The 16856-nt window shown below is 34.4% G+C and overlaps 1 protein-coding gene and 1 long non-coding RNA gene across 3 annotated transcripts; one reads left to right on the plus strand and one right to left on the minus strand.

The window, feature by feature from the left end:
• Window positions 1-181: 181 nt before the first annotated feature.
• LOC105429639 (uncharacterized) lies at window positions 182-15333 on the minus strand. 2 transcript variants are annotated; one of them, XM_089077002.1, is made up of 2 exons: window positions 13877-15333; window positions 182-3695 (listed from the first exon to the last, which is right to left on the minus strand). In XM_089077002.1, exons 1-2 carry the CDS (start codon window positions 13931-13933, stop codon window positions 2847-2849), a joined length of 906 nt encoding a protein of 301 aa, XP_088933128.1. In that variant the 5' UTR covers window positions 13934-15333; the 3' UTR covers window positions 182-2846. The 2 variants fall into 2 exon arrangements, with proteins under 2 accessions (XP_088933128.1, XP_011641057.2); XM_011642755.3 differs by lacking the exon at window positions 13877-15333 and adding an exon at window positions 5405-13857.
• LOC105429641 (uncharacterized) lies at window positions 15106-16714 on the plus strand. Its single transcript, XR_968118.2, has 2 exons — window positions 15106-15247; window positions 15329-16714. It is a non-coding gene; the product is annotated as an uncharacterized LOC105429641 (long non-coding RNA).
• Window positions 16715-16856: the final 142 nt, after the last annotated feature.

Consider the following 16856-nt stretch of genomic DNA (forward strand, 5'->3'; position numbering starts at 1 on the left):
CGTGCAACGAGTCGTATTATCAAGTGAAAAAAGATGGAAACAGCGTGTCGTTCCTGTCTGCTCGATAATGCGAAAACAAACAAAGTGTGCCGATAACTTTTGAACCTCTGTGCATCTATTGATTCCGTCGAGCTGAAAAATATACAGATCGGTCATCGGTAAAAAAAACGAAATAATCGTGTTGCTATATAACTGCATTTATTTTAAAAATTAATGAGTACATTTTTCAAGAAGAAGATATTCTATTGCATAATGAAACAATAGGTTTAAACAAAACAGTTTCAAGAACAACAGATTCTAAGATACAACGCTAGTCGACAGTCGATTAGCGCGTTGCGATATTCCGAAGACAGATTTTCCGTAAAATCGCTTTTCTAAAGATTCTTTTTTTGTACACACAGTAGCTTACGTAGATTCTCTTTTCGGAATAAAGTCAATGGTGATAATTGCAACCGACCTTCACCGCGAGTTCTAACTGCATCGGACGCAACGGACGATGTAATTTACAACAATTATTATAGAAATGCTTCAATTATTTAATGTAAGAAATAACGACTGTGATTTCACAATCATCTTATAGTAATCGAAACATAATATTAACGATTAATGAAAGAGATTCTTTTAGATAAAGAAAAAGATGGAACATATAAAAAAAAATATAAAAAAGACAAAATATAGATAAAATACAAAATTTTATAAAAGATGTTTTTAAAAGTGATCACATGAGAGATATAATTATAAATCAATTCTATTAAGAGGTTACAAAAGACGTCACGTACATTTCGAAATTTATTAACACATTGACCGAGAGAACGCAATGTTGTGATTTCAATTCACATCTCGAAAGCGACATACATTCGGCATACACGCGAAGTAATCTATTCGATCATTTGACGGAATGGAATACCAATTTTGTCAATGAAATCTAAGAGAGAAATCAATCTTTCTAAGGAATATAGTGAAGAAATCAGGTATTCAGTTACAGGAAAAGAAAAGATTTATAATAAAAGTTTTTCAACAAATAATTACACTAATTTATCCTTAAAATTATCTTGGTCTTAATTATCTTGGATGACGTTAAAAGCAAGAAAACATATAGTGAAACTTTTTTAAAAATAAGAAATAATTCAATTAGAACATAATATTCTTGACATAATTTAACTCTAGATATATAATTATTGTTTACTGAAGCAAAAGGAAAGTTTTCAACGTACTTTACAAGTTTGTTTTATCAACTGCAATGTTGTTTTATTAAAAAATATTTTTATTTTAATGTATTTTACAGGGATTTTCATTATGTGTTTTTTCTCGTTTCTGATATCAAACATAGAGAACAGTTTTGTTGACAAATCTAAAAATTTGACACATGTCTGAAAATAATTTTGTAAAACCAAAATTATTATATAAGGTGCTTAGATATAATGAATACTGCAAAAATTTTTCATCTTCTAGCAACCAATTTGAACGTTGTACATAATAATTTTGAAGGAACAAAATTATTTTGAGATCTGGACAAATTTTTAGATTTGCCAACAAAACTGTTCGTGAGGATGAGTCATGATAAGCCTGTAATATCTTAAATCTGAACTTTGTAAAGTAAATTAATTTTTTTTCTTTATCCATTTTAATAACTAACTTTCAGTTCCAAGAAATTAATGGCGAATACCAGTGTTTGTAATCTTGTTCTTTCTCGAGGACTGATAACACAACCTCGAGTCAGACGCCGTGTCTACATGACACAGTCGTTGATAACCCTGCTTACTGTTTCTGATGTAAAAGCGAGCAAAATGCAAGAAGAGGTTCTTGTCAAATTAATCTTTTAAGTTCTAAAATCTAGTCTAATTATACATAGAAATAGATTGGTCTTATAAAAGTTACATTAATATAGAAAAAATTTACAGTATTTTCGTATAATAGTTTAATATTATAGTTTACAATATTATAAAATATATATTTTTGTATATATCAAAATATATACAAAATATATAAGTATATAATATATAAAATTACAATCGATATAATTTTTATAAAAAATAATACGTTTTACTTATTGTATGTACATATATACCGATTCGAATACGTTTTTATGAAATTTTTTTCAAACGAATAACCAATACGCAGATAACAATTAAAATTTATAATCCTTATAAATTTATAAAGCAATGATCTTGATTGTTCACGTATTTTGCGACTTATTTATTTCCGATAATATGCCAAGTTCCATATTATCGGCAACACCCACTCGCAAAGACGTAACAACTGTAATCGAGAATGTACGGACAAGTCCAAGGCCGTCATCATCATCATCGACCGGCGATCAAATCGCATCGCTGGTTATATCATCATACGCGAATGGCGTGTACATCAAATCATCGAATTGCACACGCGAACTGATTTACCTCAGACCAAACATTGCTCGCATACAACTCGCAGATTGATATAATCATCCCGTCGATTTCTATAAGTCTTACCATCAATCTCATTACGCTTTCAGGTTATCATTTAAAGAAGCAATTGTTCTACAAATTGCATTCATAATCATTTTCAATCAGTGCAAATAGAATATTATATAAGGTACGTAAATCAGAATTGAAATATCTATTTCTGTTTTTATCATCACAATAATTGGTGTGTGATCGAGAAATATAAATCAATATTTAATTAGTTTATCGATTATATTTTTTATATGTTATCTCTATACTAAAACTTATAAAAATTGACCAAGAATAAAATATAAAAAAAAAAAACAAAACGACAATTGAAGAAATTACTTTATCTTTTTCTCTTATCGATCTCTTTGTAATTAAAAAAAAAAAGAAAAGAAAAAAAAAAAAAAAACGGACGAATCAAGCAAACTTAGAAACGAGTTTCATCGGTCGCACGCCCATATGTTTAGCGAATTTTTCCGAAGCTTCCAGCTGATTTGGATGATACGTGATCCCGCCCTCCTTGTCAACTTTTTTCATGTGCTCTCTTTCGGGATCACCGGCGATCAGGACCGGTTTCTCGCCGGCAGCGGGCAGATCTCTCAACTGTTTGAGTAAGATCGTTAATCTTTCTTTCGATCCGTGTGCGAATGCCTCTGGATTAATGGCCATGAAGCATTGCCCGAGGTTGGCGATCTTGTCACCGGTCTTCCAGGGACGAATGTTCGGCCCGAAATGACTCCCACTCAAAATACCGCAGAGTATTTCGACCATCAGACCCAAACCGTAACCTTTATACCCGGAATTATGTTCCGCGCCACCTAGGGGCATCAATAGAGACGCTCGAAAAGCCTCCTCGGCATTGCGGGTGACCTTTCCGTCATGTCCGAGTGCCCAACCCTCAGGGATGTCCTCGCCTTTTCGTATGGCCAACTCGATCTTGCCGAGAGCGACGGCAGTGGTCGCCATATCGAGAACAAATTCGTCACCGTTGCAGGCGACCATACCCATGGACAAGGGATTCGTTCCTAGGCCGGCCTTCATACTGCGCGTTGGCGCCATCAACGGACTCGTATTGGTGCAAGTAAATCCGATCAAACTCTGCTCCATTGCCATCATCGTGTAATAACCGCAGATGCCGTAATGATTGGAACCGCGCGCCGCTATCATGCCGATGCCGAATTTTTTAGCCTTTTCTATGGCGAGCTCCATGCAATACTTGCCAACCACCTGGCCCAACGCGTTCTTCCCGTCCACGAGAGCTATCGCCTGAAAATTGTGATTGCAAAAGATCTTTCTAAATTTCTTTCTAAATTTCTTGGAAATTTCACTCAAAATAGTTATCCATAAGTAAACATTCAATGGATAATGAAGATACTGCAATTTAAATGGAATGATATTTCACTTTTTATTTTTAAGGGTGAATGTTTAATTTCAATTGTAGACTGAATATTTCGAGTAAATGATTTATCTATCATTATTGATATGATTTAATCATATTTGTACTGTTAAAATAATATTTAATTTACTTTCATTTTCGAGTTTTCATTTGGAAGAACTTTATAGAGTGAAATCCTATTTTGGGGGATTCACCTTCAAAAAACCTGTGTCATTAAAAATGATTAAAGTAAAAATTAAGTTAAAATGATATTATAATATTAATAAAATCTTTTATTCTATCTTGTGTAATTTTTATTTACGAGAAATAAAACTCCACCGCGTCCATCTGATGAAAATGTCACATACCACTCGCTAGATATAAATCTAGTGAAGCGTATTAAATTCGTCCTTTAATTAAGAATTAAAATATTTTCACCATACAACATAGACTGAAAAAAATGAAAGAATATTCACTTCACGATACAGAATGGAAAAATTCACTCTTTATAAGTGAAAAATTACTCCAATTTGAGTGATTCAGTGATCACTCCATTTTTCGAGTGGAATTTCACTTCAAGAAATTTAGAGAGATACGTATATATACGTCCGGTGGAATTTGTCATAATTTAATTTCGAGTTAGCTTTTATTTTTAAATTACTAATCTCTTTAAAAATAAAATTTTTATACGCGAGTATCGAGATCATTTATTGCATTTGCTAAATATGTAATATGTATCATGCTTGTCATATTCGACTAAGGTAACATACACGCGATGCATATGTTCCTAACAGCTTGTAATTTTCGCGGTTAATAATACTGCGGTAATAATTAGATCTGCGGTAATAATTAGAATTAGAAAATAATTAGAGCCATGCTAATTAACGCTTGCGTGTTTATTATCGATCGCCAAATTACCGGCGCGTCTATTCGATAAATTACCACGCGCGTGCTTGCAATCGTGCCAGTGGTTTTCGCGACGCTACTCTAAAAAGTAATTACGCTAACGGTTAATTAACATTTGCCTTTTGTTGCCAGTCGTCAAATTGTCAACGGAATTACATTTGAAAAATTTCCGTTCTGTTTCAACGAAAATGGAATGTGAGTAGCACGAAAATAAAATAGAATGTTGTTATCGTGGGCAATTACTATCAGGCGCTTAATATTTATAGCTGATCGAAAATACGATAAGAAAAACATATGTAGGGTTCGCGAGTCAGCAACAAATGCCTTTTTGCCGGCGAAGAAAGCAAAGCCTATTAATCAGGGAGACGCGTATCTTATCGGGTCATCAGTTGTTGAGATACGAAGGCTAATCGCACAACGAGAAGCGGGAAGAAGAGGGGAGACTCCCGGCGTCATCATTACTGTGAAATGCAAATATCATTTTTTATGGTATCATACATGTAAATCCTCTTTTAATTGACTCAATACTCGAAAAATATTTACATCACTGATATGTTCGCGGTTATAATCAACTGATAACGAACGCACTCGCACATATAGACTAGATTTCAAAACGAGCACGACACTGTGATGAACACAGAACTTTTTTTTCGCGATGTGCAAATTCCACCAGCAACTTGAGGAAGGCATTCACCTGAAAATCGGTGACAATCTGTGGCCGGACGGCGGGATCGGTGATTCGATTTTCGATATCCTGTACGTACATTTGCATCCTGTTCATTCCATGACTGAAATGGCCTCTGTAATCCGCTGTCATCAGATGATGACCGACGATGCGCGCGTCTTCCACCGTGGTGCCAGCTTTACACATGCATTCCTCGATAAATCTGATGACCTCGTCCTTAGGGACGACCTTCTGATCGTGATCCTGGCATCCTGTAGACGCCATTCTGGTAACGGTACGCAACGTCGAAGTATTCGTTAAAAGTTTCAAGAAACGATTGAACGACACTCTATGAACCACGATCGGCATCTCGCTTCTGATTCTCTATTTCTGTCGTCAGTCGCGAATCGGCCAACTAACTTGCACGACCTCGCTTTATCGCTCGGTTCACCTTATCGAGGACGAGTAGCTGATCCGCTCTATCAAATCGAATTAAACCTTGTGCGTATATTTGTTATAATACGTCACAGTTCATTTACTTTCGTTATCGCTTATCGATCACGATAAAAATCAGAGATGCGCGATTGCACGACCATTGAATTCTTCTTCAAAGATTCGATTTAATTTGATGTTAAGAATAAAAATATATCATTAGTGTAACGATAACAAATCGATGAACGAAGCGATGGCTGTAGACGATGGAATTTTTGCTTCCTTCACGTTGACTTAGTAAAATAATTCTTTTTTTCTCTCTTTCTTTCGGATTCCGTGTATTTTCTCTATTTCTCTACTTTGTTTCAAATTTAGCGCCAAGCCAGAGAGATCACGTGCTTAACGCTATATAGTTGACCAAAGTGTTACGTATCAGCAATTACAGACTCGAGTGATATTTCATTTTCTTCACTTACAGTGATTTCTTTTCGCATACAGATCTCGCTTTGTAGAAGAAACGTGACGTCAGTGTTTCTTTCAAGAAGAAGTTGTGAGGAAGAAGAATTCTATATGTTTGTTTTAAATATCGTTTTAAATATATTGTTTTAAACTCTTTGACAACGTGTCCCACGTGTTGAATTCGCTCATCACACTGTCGTCGACATTAGTGTTGACTTATCCAATATCGGAAAATGGAATCAAACTATAACGCCTCTTTTGGCGGGAGCTTTGAATGTTATTACTATTAAAATAAGTTATCGGCAATAAATATGTTTAAGCAACATTTATGCGAGCAAATAACCATCAATTTTTACGTTTATATTATAGAACTCATATATAGAAAATATATAACCTTGAAATTGATATATAAAATGAGGAAATATTTATCGTCTAACAAACAATTATAATACAAATATATGCACTTTTTACATACATGCTAGACTTACATGAATCTCTCGCGGATATTTCACAGCACAATGCCAGCATTGACAGATTTGAAAGAAAGATGACATATTTTTTGTATATTACCCTCTTCCGAGAGATTAATCAAACGTGAACAATAACAATTATTACAACTGCGATTATAACAACAGCATATTGGCATTAAGAACGCGTGAACATTTTGACATTTGAGTGTTGCTAATCGATTGCTGTCGCATCCGCGATATTCGTTTCGCACGATCGATGGCTTCGGAAAATTAGGCCACGTGTATGAATCGCGTCACGAGCAAGATGCAAAAAGGAGTAGCGTGATGTTGCATTACATAAACGAAGACACGTATTCTTCTCATGAGATGCATGCAAGATCGACACCCACGTTGATCGCGCATGCGGCCCAATTATGCATGGATTGTCGTTTTATGCAACCGCCATGACATCGGACATAAGAAAAAGAACAAGTTCAACGGAGCGAGTCACGCGACATCGCAATCGATCCGTTGCGTCCGTTTCGGTTCTTTTTAGTTGTATCCGCCTGTAAATCGATTCGCGGACTTCAATATGAGGAAAAACCTTGAAACGATGTGTACAACGGCGTGCGCGTATCCGCGGACAAACGTTGTCTGCATCAATAACATATACACATAAATCTATAAATTAATATCATCTTATTTATATAGTTTAATTAATATAATAATCCTCCCAACTAAATTAAAATATTTATTTTATTTGTAAACAAACTCATAAATAAAAATTTTAATAAAATTCTACAGGGTCTTCTCGTCCCATAAACTCATCTAAACTTTTTAATTTAATCATAAAATTCTAATCATCAATTTGAGACAGTAAAGATTTCATCAACTCTTTTATTCCAGCTTCCAATTAAAAAACTATAGGAGTCGTTATATTGCACATCGAGCGAACGACTGAGATTTTTCTAGATCGATCCCATGATAATTGCAAGAATTTATTATCTTTTCGACTAAGTAAAAGGCAAAATCTAGATCTTTCGACATTTCGTAAAACCGCTCGCTTATTATTACAATGTAACTGTTCAGCTTTTTCCGATTTTAATCGCGACGCAAAACTTGCGAGAACTTGGAAAAGAAAGGATCGCGAGCAGCAGCCTTCTGCAAAATTTGTTACAGTTTTTTTTTTAATCGCGAACAACGAGAGCTTTAATTCACAAAAAGGCGATTGTTTAAGAACAACCTAAACAGCACAAAGTCGACCGTAGTCGACCGTATTAGTCGACTATAAGTCGACAGAAGAAGTCTAAAATCAACTTTAGTTAGACTGAATATCAACTTATAGCCGACTAATAGTCGACAAATGTCCCAACTATAAGTCAGCCGACTTAAGGTCAACTTTATGACAACTATAAGCCGATATTTTTTACTTGATTATGGCGACTAGGTTGATTTTTACAGAAATAGTCACAGCTAAACGTCGATTTTACAAATCGATTTCAAGTCAACTGAAAAAAGTCGACAATTAATCGATAAATAGTCATTTGTGCTGTGTAGGAAGATTTAAAAATTTCATAATAACATAAAGATCTTTTCACACTCGATGAAAATGCCTTATTGCAGTTTTTATTGCTTTTAGTATCTTTGATACGCAAAAATCATTTTGAGAAAGGCAATTTATTAAGCGCGAATTCCAGAATGCAGTACATTATCGTGGGTTTAATCAGGCACATTTTTACAATGCAAAGTGTTCGAGCAAGACAAAAAAAGGATTTCTCGGTTAATTTTGCTCTATTTGTTGGCAATTTTTGCAGACGATAATCATCTCATCCTCATCGCAAAACTTTCTGCACGATTTCGAATGATAATTTCCCTTCATTGTTCATAAGAGATTTATTGATCACGATTCCAGATCTTGAGATTTTTATAAACATATCGACATTGTAGAGATGTGTGCAAGGAAGTCTTCACCATGCAAATTCAAACGGCGATATAATCGACTTATTATTTTTCGTTCACATTGGTTGTGGATGTTTATCTTATTCATTAAAAACAAAATGATATTATACAACCATAAGTAATAAGTGAACTCGTTGTTATATAACATTAGCAAATCGAATTGGGAAGGAGTAGGTGCAATATGAAGATTTTAATTAGAGATCTAATCGAGAAGACGATTAGATCTCTAACGATTAGTTAGCGTATCGATTCTGATGATGGTGTATAGAAGAGTATTATATAATTATGTATTATGTATCGCATATTGAAATACAATATATCAAATTTAATTATTAATAAGCAATTTATTTAATTGTAATGGCACTCTGCCGTCATGAATAACTTGGGATTACAACACGCATTTTCCGTGAGAGACCGTCTGAAGCAGCCGGTCGCACATACAACACGTGCATATCTCACGTCAAAATCAAATCGAGGTTTACCAGTGATTCATATACCGACACACATTTGCAAGATTACATCATAAATATTTAATTTCATAAACACGATTACGAGTTACCCAACGAGCGACAGCCATAAATCGGTTGGGAGAAAACACTCTGCGACAGCGGTTTGGAAAATTAATCTTAACGAAAAATGCGAAAATCTCACAATTACGATCAGAAACATATTCTTCGCTCTTTTATAATTGTTATTTTATATTAAATATAAAAAAGATGAGTAGGTTTATATTAAAAAACTGCAAAAGAAGCGAATAAAATAGATATATGAGCTTTTACGCTATAGCTTTTTTTAATTACCAAAATTCAAAAAAGCTTTGCAAAAAGCGCTGTTTAAGACGTTAATCGAATAAATTATGCAAATTATACGAACAAAAATAAATGTTTTAAGCTATAAATTAGAGATGTCAAATTTTCGAGTCAAATAACAACTTTTAATTACTCAAGTGTCGATCACGTGCGGAGTAGCGTGACAGAAACACGTAATTGGCAGGATAGATAGGAATTATTAATCACGAATCAAAAAAGGGATTAAAAAATATTTAGAAAAAAATGAGAAATGACAGAAGAAACCGACAAGCCTTTCAAAAGAATATAACTTTTTGCAACATTTTGGCTTCCGCTAATTTCAAAAAATTTGGTATTTTTACATCTAGAATCCTATAATATCTTTTTAGTCCTATTCTAGATAGAATCTCGAGAGACGCAACAGATATAAAGAAGAAAATAGAAAGATTATCTTAAATGCAGGTTATAAAATTTCCTTAAACACGCCGTTCGTGTGTCACGAAAAGTACGCGCCTAATCTTATGCGAGTACTTTATTTCCTGAACAAACGTAATAAAGTAAATTGTTCTTTACATTAAGAGACGAGATGGCGAACGTGCTCGTTATTTAATAGCGACATAGATTATGGTGAATCATAATAGTATTTTTTAGTTATTTTCATATAATTTATATAATAATTCAATTCATATTCCTCAAAAGTTTGGTCCAAGATAATTTCGACATTAAAAGATTTTTATTTAGTACATTTTAACTTTATTATATGCGCGATTTCAAAGTCTCTTCTATCGAAAAATTGTAACCTTGCGATTTTCTTTATTCTCTCCATTCTTCACAACTCATAATTCAAAATATAAGATTACAAAATATGAGGTTTATCGGAATACGGAATCATACGAGAAAAAGAGAATGATCGAGAATTCGCAGTCGCAGTATAACCTGCGGCTGAGATTGCAAATTTGCGAAGAGCATGGATATGTGAAAAATTTCGCACGTGACGTACACCGGCACATACGTTGGATGACGAATGCCGGTTAGTATTGCGCGATTGCACAGGGTGCATAGCGACGCATTTTAGCCGAGGCCGTAACGCATTGTCATCTCGTTCGAAAGCACGCGGAAAGCTCTTGAAATCTCCACGGGCACAGACTTGGCAGACGTTGTGACAAGTGATCTCGCGGATTTTCTCTACGACTCATTGCAAAATAGAGAAGAGAACAGATGGAAATAGAGAGCGGCATTAGAATCCGCGACCTCTTTTCGCACAGCTGGACAAACTTTGTTTCAGTTTGAATTTAATTATATTTCGATCGATCTAGATCGCATCGGGGAAAAGTTTCATTACCGTGTTAGAAGCGCTACAAATTAATATTTATACACGTTCACGGAAAAAACGCTGTAGATAACTTATATACTTATATTGATACATTGTTATATATATTGATACACTTGTAATATAAATTATTAAAAAGTATTTGCAATTTATAATGATATAAATAATATATATCTCTGCAAAAATAATTTAACAAAAAAAAATTTCACATTTTGGAATAATCGACGAGGTAAATAACATCAATGTGCAATTCGTGATTTCACAAATGTTATAGCAATAAGCAATTTTGTAGCAAAGTGAAGTTGTGAATTCTTTGATAAAGAATGACATATGATATGCGTTCAGTTCCAAACCATGTTCGTGATGGTCTCAAACTAATTGGAAATGCTCATGTCATATATTTCAGCTACTAGATATTACCAATTTTTTTCACAAAGTTATTATTTATTACATGTATTAATGTATTTATATAATTACATATTTAGTAAAAAATTACATATTTAGTAAAAAAAGACTAACATGTAATAATAACAAATTTATGCATATATTCAAATACAAAAATATGCAAATGCAAAAAGAAAATAATTAATTTATATATTCCCTTTCTCTCTTTCTTTATTCTAATTTATATCCTAAAAACAATAAAATATTATAAATTTATGAATGATAATTATTTATATACAAATAAGAAAATGCATATATATTTTATTACAATTATATACGATCTAATCGTGGAAAAATAATAAATCTTTTTTTTTATTAATTATAATTGTGGGTTTGTTATGCATGTCGGTCAGATTTTTTATTATCGAGTATGTATTTCCATTGGGTCATGCACTTCCGCTGCAAATGTGCGAGTTGGCAATCAATTGCATCGCAAGAAAGCATGAGCACGCGAGAAAGTCAAACACGTGCTACATAGAGGCTCGTCCAAAATATATTTCACCGATTTTGCGAATGCATCTACGAGTAAAACATTAAATGACTCATCCAAAAAATTTATAGATCTGCTACTTAAAAAATATTGCCTTTATTTGAATACGAAATAAGAACATCGATAAAATGAATACATTTATCAGAGTTTACTTGGGAAGAATATTGATATAGATCAATCATTGATATAAAAATATATTCTAATTCTGTTCTAAAATAAAATTAAAAAAAATTTAATGGAAAGTAAAAAAAGATTAAATGGAAATAATGATCTGTATATCTATTATAAATGTAGAAATTATAAACACACACACACACACACACACACACACACACACACACACACACACACACACACACAAATAGCAGAATTACAAGTTTGATATATAATTATAAACATAGCTAAAAGTATTTCATAAATTTTTTATAATTATGATTGCAAATTCATTGCAATTATGATGCGACTGCAAATATTTCTTTAATTACTTGTATTCTTGGATAAAATATCTGCAAGTGAAGAAGTTATAAAGAATTTTAAGGCATTCGGTAAGAGATTTGCAACATGAGAGGACTATTTGTGTCTAACGGAAATAGACAACCGAAAATAGACAAAGATATAGGTTTTCAACCCTTGCAACCTTGTGTCATCTTTGGCAAGATTTACCGTTCTCTCTTTCTCTCCTCCCTTTTTCCTCGCAATAAAAATATTACAACAATATATTTCCATTCAAAAACAACAAAGATATGCTTAGCTCTGTCATGAAAGCGAAAAGTTTATACGATTTGATACGCGTTCGAAAGCTTATTTGCCAGAAACGTGCCTTGACAGCAAGTTGCAATTTTTTTTCGCTTACCCACATTTCGCTTCCATTACTAATATTTCTTATCGATATTTATTTTTCTCAATGAATCGTAAGTCATAAAAACGCGAACTTTGTTATGATTGATAATAATAATTTATGAGCATCCAAAGATCGACAAAACGAATAATGTTAACACGCTGCGTTGAAAAATATAAGCGCATTCGCGATCTTTGCGATAGCTGGAAGAAGTTGTGTCATAAATATATATTTTCCCTTATATATAAGAAAGAAAATTAAAATCGAGAAAAAAATAAAATATATTACAAAAAAGAAAAAATGATAAAATAATATCATTCATTCTTAACAATTGTTTAATTCTCTTATCTTACAAGTTAAATGCAAAATTTTCAAAATAAATTTTTTAATATTTTTATTCACCAATAAAACCTATTAATTGATGATGTTAAATACGTTAATATAAAAACTTGTTTAAGTTGCCTCGTGACATTTTGCAGATTTTAATAATATTACGAAAATATCAATACTTTTGATATATAATTATTTGCCAAGTTCCGTTTACGTAAAAAATGATTGCAGAAATTGATTGGAAGAGTTATATAAATTATAATATATGTCTAAATATTACGAAGAAAACACTATTCTTTTCTAGGTAAGCTTAGACAATGAGAAAACAAAGAGATTCAAGTTTTAGAAAAACATTTCTTCATAAATAATTTATAATTATTTCCTGATAGTAATTTTGTATCTTCCTAAATGTCATCTCTCGTCTGAATGAATATCATTGTCCACAAAATAAATTTACATTACGAATATTTAATAATTTAGATCTACATCTTACATTATAGAGAGGCTTGATAATCATATCTGTCGTTCTCAGAAAAAAAAATTATCTTCAATTTACTGAATCATCACAAGCCGACAATTTAATTCAAACTTTATGTAATAAAATAATATAGCATTACGACCACGTTATTTTTTCTTCACATAATCAAATTAATTATTTCTAGAAATTCATAATCATGAACATAAAAATTATATGTAATGATTATCATTACCGATAATTTTTAAATCCATGGCTCAATATGCTATCAAGCTGTTCTCTCTCTTTTGTTCACCTTTTAATAATAAAATAGTAATTTTCTACTAGTTTTCAAAAAAATTCATCGAATTCAGATAATAAAATAAAATTTTATTGACTTCTCACAGACGGTTAGTTAAAATCGCACATAAAAAATCTGGCATTAATATCAATATTAATACTAATATTAATACTAATACTAATCTTGCATCAATTTGCAGAATTTGTGAAATTTGAACGAGATACTCACCAAAGTATTCTGATATCCCAATCCATACTCCTCGTTTTCTCTTTGGCCAGAAGACATTTTGATTTCTTATCTTGCGGCTAAGTCGAAAAATCTTTTAATCGCTACTTTCGACGAAGAATAGTGAGGCAGAAGAGGAATGGTCGAAAAAAAAAGAAGTCAATAAATAAAAAGAAAATTTGCAGATGAGTCTGGATTCAAATTTAGCTTTTTCTTCTTTTTTCAGAAAAATTGATACCGCGCTCCTGAAAAAGGCGGAAATTCAGAAAAAAAGAATGACAGATCCACGAGTGGCTATCAGAGCCAGGATCTTCTTCTTCTTCCTCGTTCCTTCTCCTCGCAGTGGCAGCAATTCATCAATGATACACTTCATCTCGAATGTATAATAACCAGCGTCGTTGTCAGCGTAGTCGGCGTTGTTCAGCGCGTCTCAAGAATTTCGGAGCTCCGACTTTCGGCGGAGCGGTCTCACATCGTCTCACATGATCGTCACGATTTGCCGATAAGTCGATTACGAAACACGCGAATGAGAGATCAGCGTGCTTCCTCGAAGGGAAGTCAGTTCGCTGTCAAGCGAAATCTCTGATATATACGGAAAGGCCGATTATCTTTTAGTATGAAAATAATCGTTGTTATTACACACAGAATATAATGATTGTCCGTTTTTTACGGACAATCAGGCTAAACAGGTCGTCAGGATGCCAATCGCAGCTTACTTATACATATCTTCACTTGGACAGCTTACGATCGATATATCGTGTAGCTTCGCGACGACTTACTCCGAATTTATCACACCGATAAGACCGCACTCCAGAAATGACCTTGCCACTCGCGTATATTTCGTCAAATTATTGAATCCACCGAAAATATTCTTCGCGCAGCTATCTCTGAATCGTCGATCGCACGGCAAGGAGCGCCGAATCCGGTAGGGTCTCGGACACATTCGCGATTTAAATCGCAAAGACGACGCGCTTTCGAAGAGTACGCGCGAAAAGCGCTGCGACGATCACGTGGACTAGTCGATAGTTTTTCGCAGCCGCGAACAAAAGATAAAGAAAGGCTGAAAATATCATCCAGTCACTGTACAAACACCGCGAGTACTTAAGTAGCGCGATCGGCCGACGATCGCGACGAACTCGGTCCAACAATCGATCGATCCGAGAGATCCGTTGTCGTCTCCGTAACACACGAGGCGGACTTTCGAGCTGGTAAATAAATAGTGACGTCGAGAACGTTCCGCGAGCCAAGTATGACGCCCCTGTCACGATAGCGGTATGCGAGCAACGTTTGACAGTGCTATCGCGCTTTGCAGCGCGAGAGCGATACCGTTCCGCCGATGGAACCGATCGAGTCTGCACAGCAGAATCAAATCCCGTAAGATCCCCCTGTGGTCACTTCACTTTCCCCAAGTTGTCCCGCGAAATTATAAAGATCTTCAAAAGTGAAAATTTTCAGACGATCGCACTGAGCTGAAGTTAAATGGAGCTACTGGATAGGAAAAGGAAGGGACGTCGCCTCTTCGAAATTCTCGAAAAGGAAAAGGAAGAGATAACGAGCGCGAGAGAAAATGGAATTATATCTTCCGAGGCGTCGCCAGGCCGGTTTCGCTCGTCGCTCGTACGCGGAAACGTATTCGTATTCGTTCGGATCCGTCCACGTGATTTACGTCGCGGAGTGCGGGATTTTTTAGTCAAAGATCGTCGCTCGTCGACGACAAGCGCGCGTTTCGCGAGCGCCTCTGACTGCCCGGCTGGACGGTCGTGAGCCAACTGATAGGTGTATGAATGAAGCGGCCGAGATTTCAGTCACTCTCTGTCTTTGCAGGAAATTCAAAAGCCCACGTCGACGACGACGATGACAAAAATGAGTAGTGCTGCTCCTTGCGATCGATTTCTCACGATTTGCGGATTTGCGCGACACTCGCCGACATAAAATCGCACAAGTCGTCCACCGTGTGCTTTCGCACACTTTCGGAGTAAAATTTCGCCGCGACATTTCCTTCGGTTGTTTACAAAGAGAAGCGTGTGGATTTTGCGAATTTTGCAGACTTTTGTTCCATCAACGAAGCACTCGTGCGACGCACAAAGAAATTTTATTGCGATAATCTAAAATTAGTAGAACCGAGCGTTGTCGGTTTTGCCTGTTAATGATTACTTAGATTCTTACATTAGAAACAATAATCATAAAAAAAATAATTAATATTTTAACTGCTTTTATTTCGCGAGATAATACTCTGTAAATTGTGTTTTTTAACATTTTTTTCAATCATCATGACGATTGATAACGTCGAAAGATTAGAAAGATTAGATCGAGCGACGATAATAATAATTAAATATTGAATAGGAAAAATGTTAAAGAGAATTGACATTTCTTCAAGAATAAGAGGTTCGACGACGGAAACGCATAACTTGACTTTATCTAATGCGATAAATTTTCAGCGAGTCTAATGAATCAGAGTGTGGGCGACGACCTTTTCCTTTTCCGTTTCTACATGCTAAAGTCATTTTGCTAGTATGCAACACGAGCAGCTATCATATTATTATACAAACATTTTTTGCTTTTCTGCGTTACTAAGAGCCATCAACCTTGACCGTCGCGAACGATACTAATTGGCCATTAAAGAGACACGATAATTTCGCCTACCGGCGACCTCGGTAATGCTCCGAGTTTGAATCACGTTTGGACGATCGAAGAGATAGCAAAAATGTATTAATGCCCAATAGTGATCAGTCATGCGCTACTTTCTTCGTTGCAAAATTATCTCAAATTATTTTATCTATATCTGTATGAACATTTCCTCCTATGACACATAAACACATATACCATCGTTGAAAATGAAAATATGTTTTCTTCTTATTTCAATGTGACAGCGTTTATCAGTATCGCGTATTACATAGAACATATAGCAAGTTTTTTGCATAATTTATGCCGCGATACCAAAAATAGTCGAGCGCTTCTTCATATTCATACGAACTGCGCTATT

The sequence above is a fragment of the Pogonomyrmex barbatus genome, unplaced genomic scaffold, assembly GCF_055798465.1.
Source record: "Pogonomyrmex barbatus isolate J1 unplaced genomic scaffold, ASM5579846v1 scaffold2, whole genome shotgun sequence".
Taxonomy (NCBI): Eukaryota; Metazoa; Arthropoda; class Insecta; order Hymenoptera; family Formicidae; genus Pogonomyrmex; species Pogonomyrmex barbatus.

Bases quoted from the DNA above. Each gene is read 5' to 3' on its own strand.
- LOC105429639 (XM_011642755.3), bottom strand. From the start codon at position 5,743: ATGCCGATCGTGGTTCATAGAGTGTCGTTCAATCGTTTCTTGAAACTT. The intron at 3,696-5,404 runs GTGAATGCCTTC...CACAATTTTCAG, and splicing joins AGATTGTCACCGATTTTCAG to GCGATAGCTCTCGTGGACGG.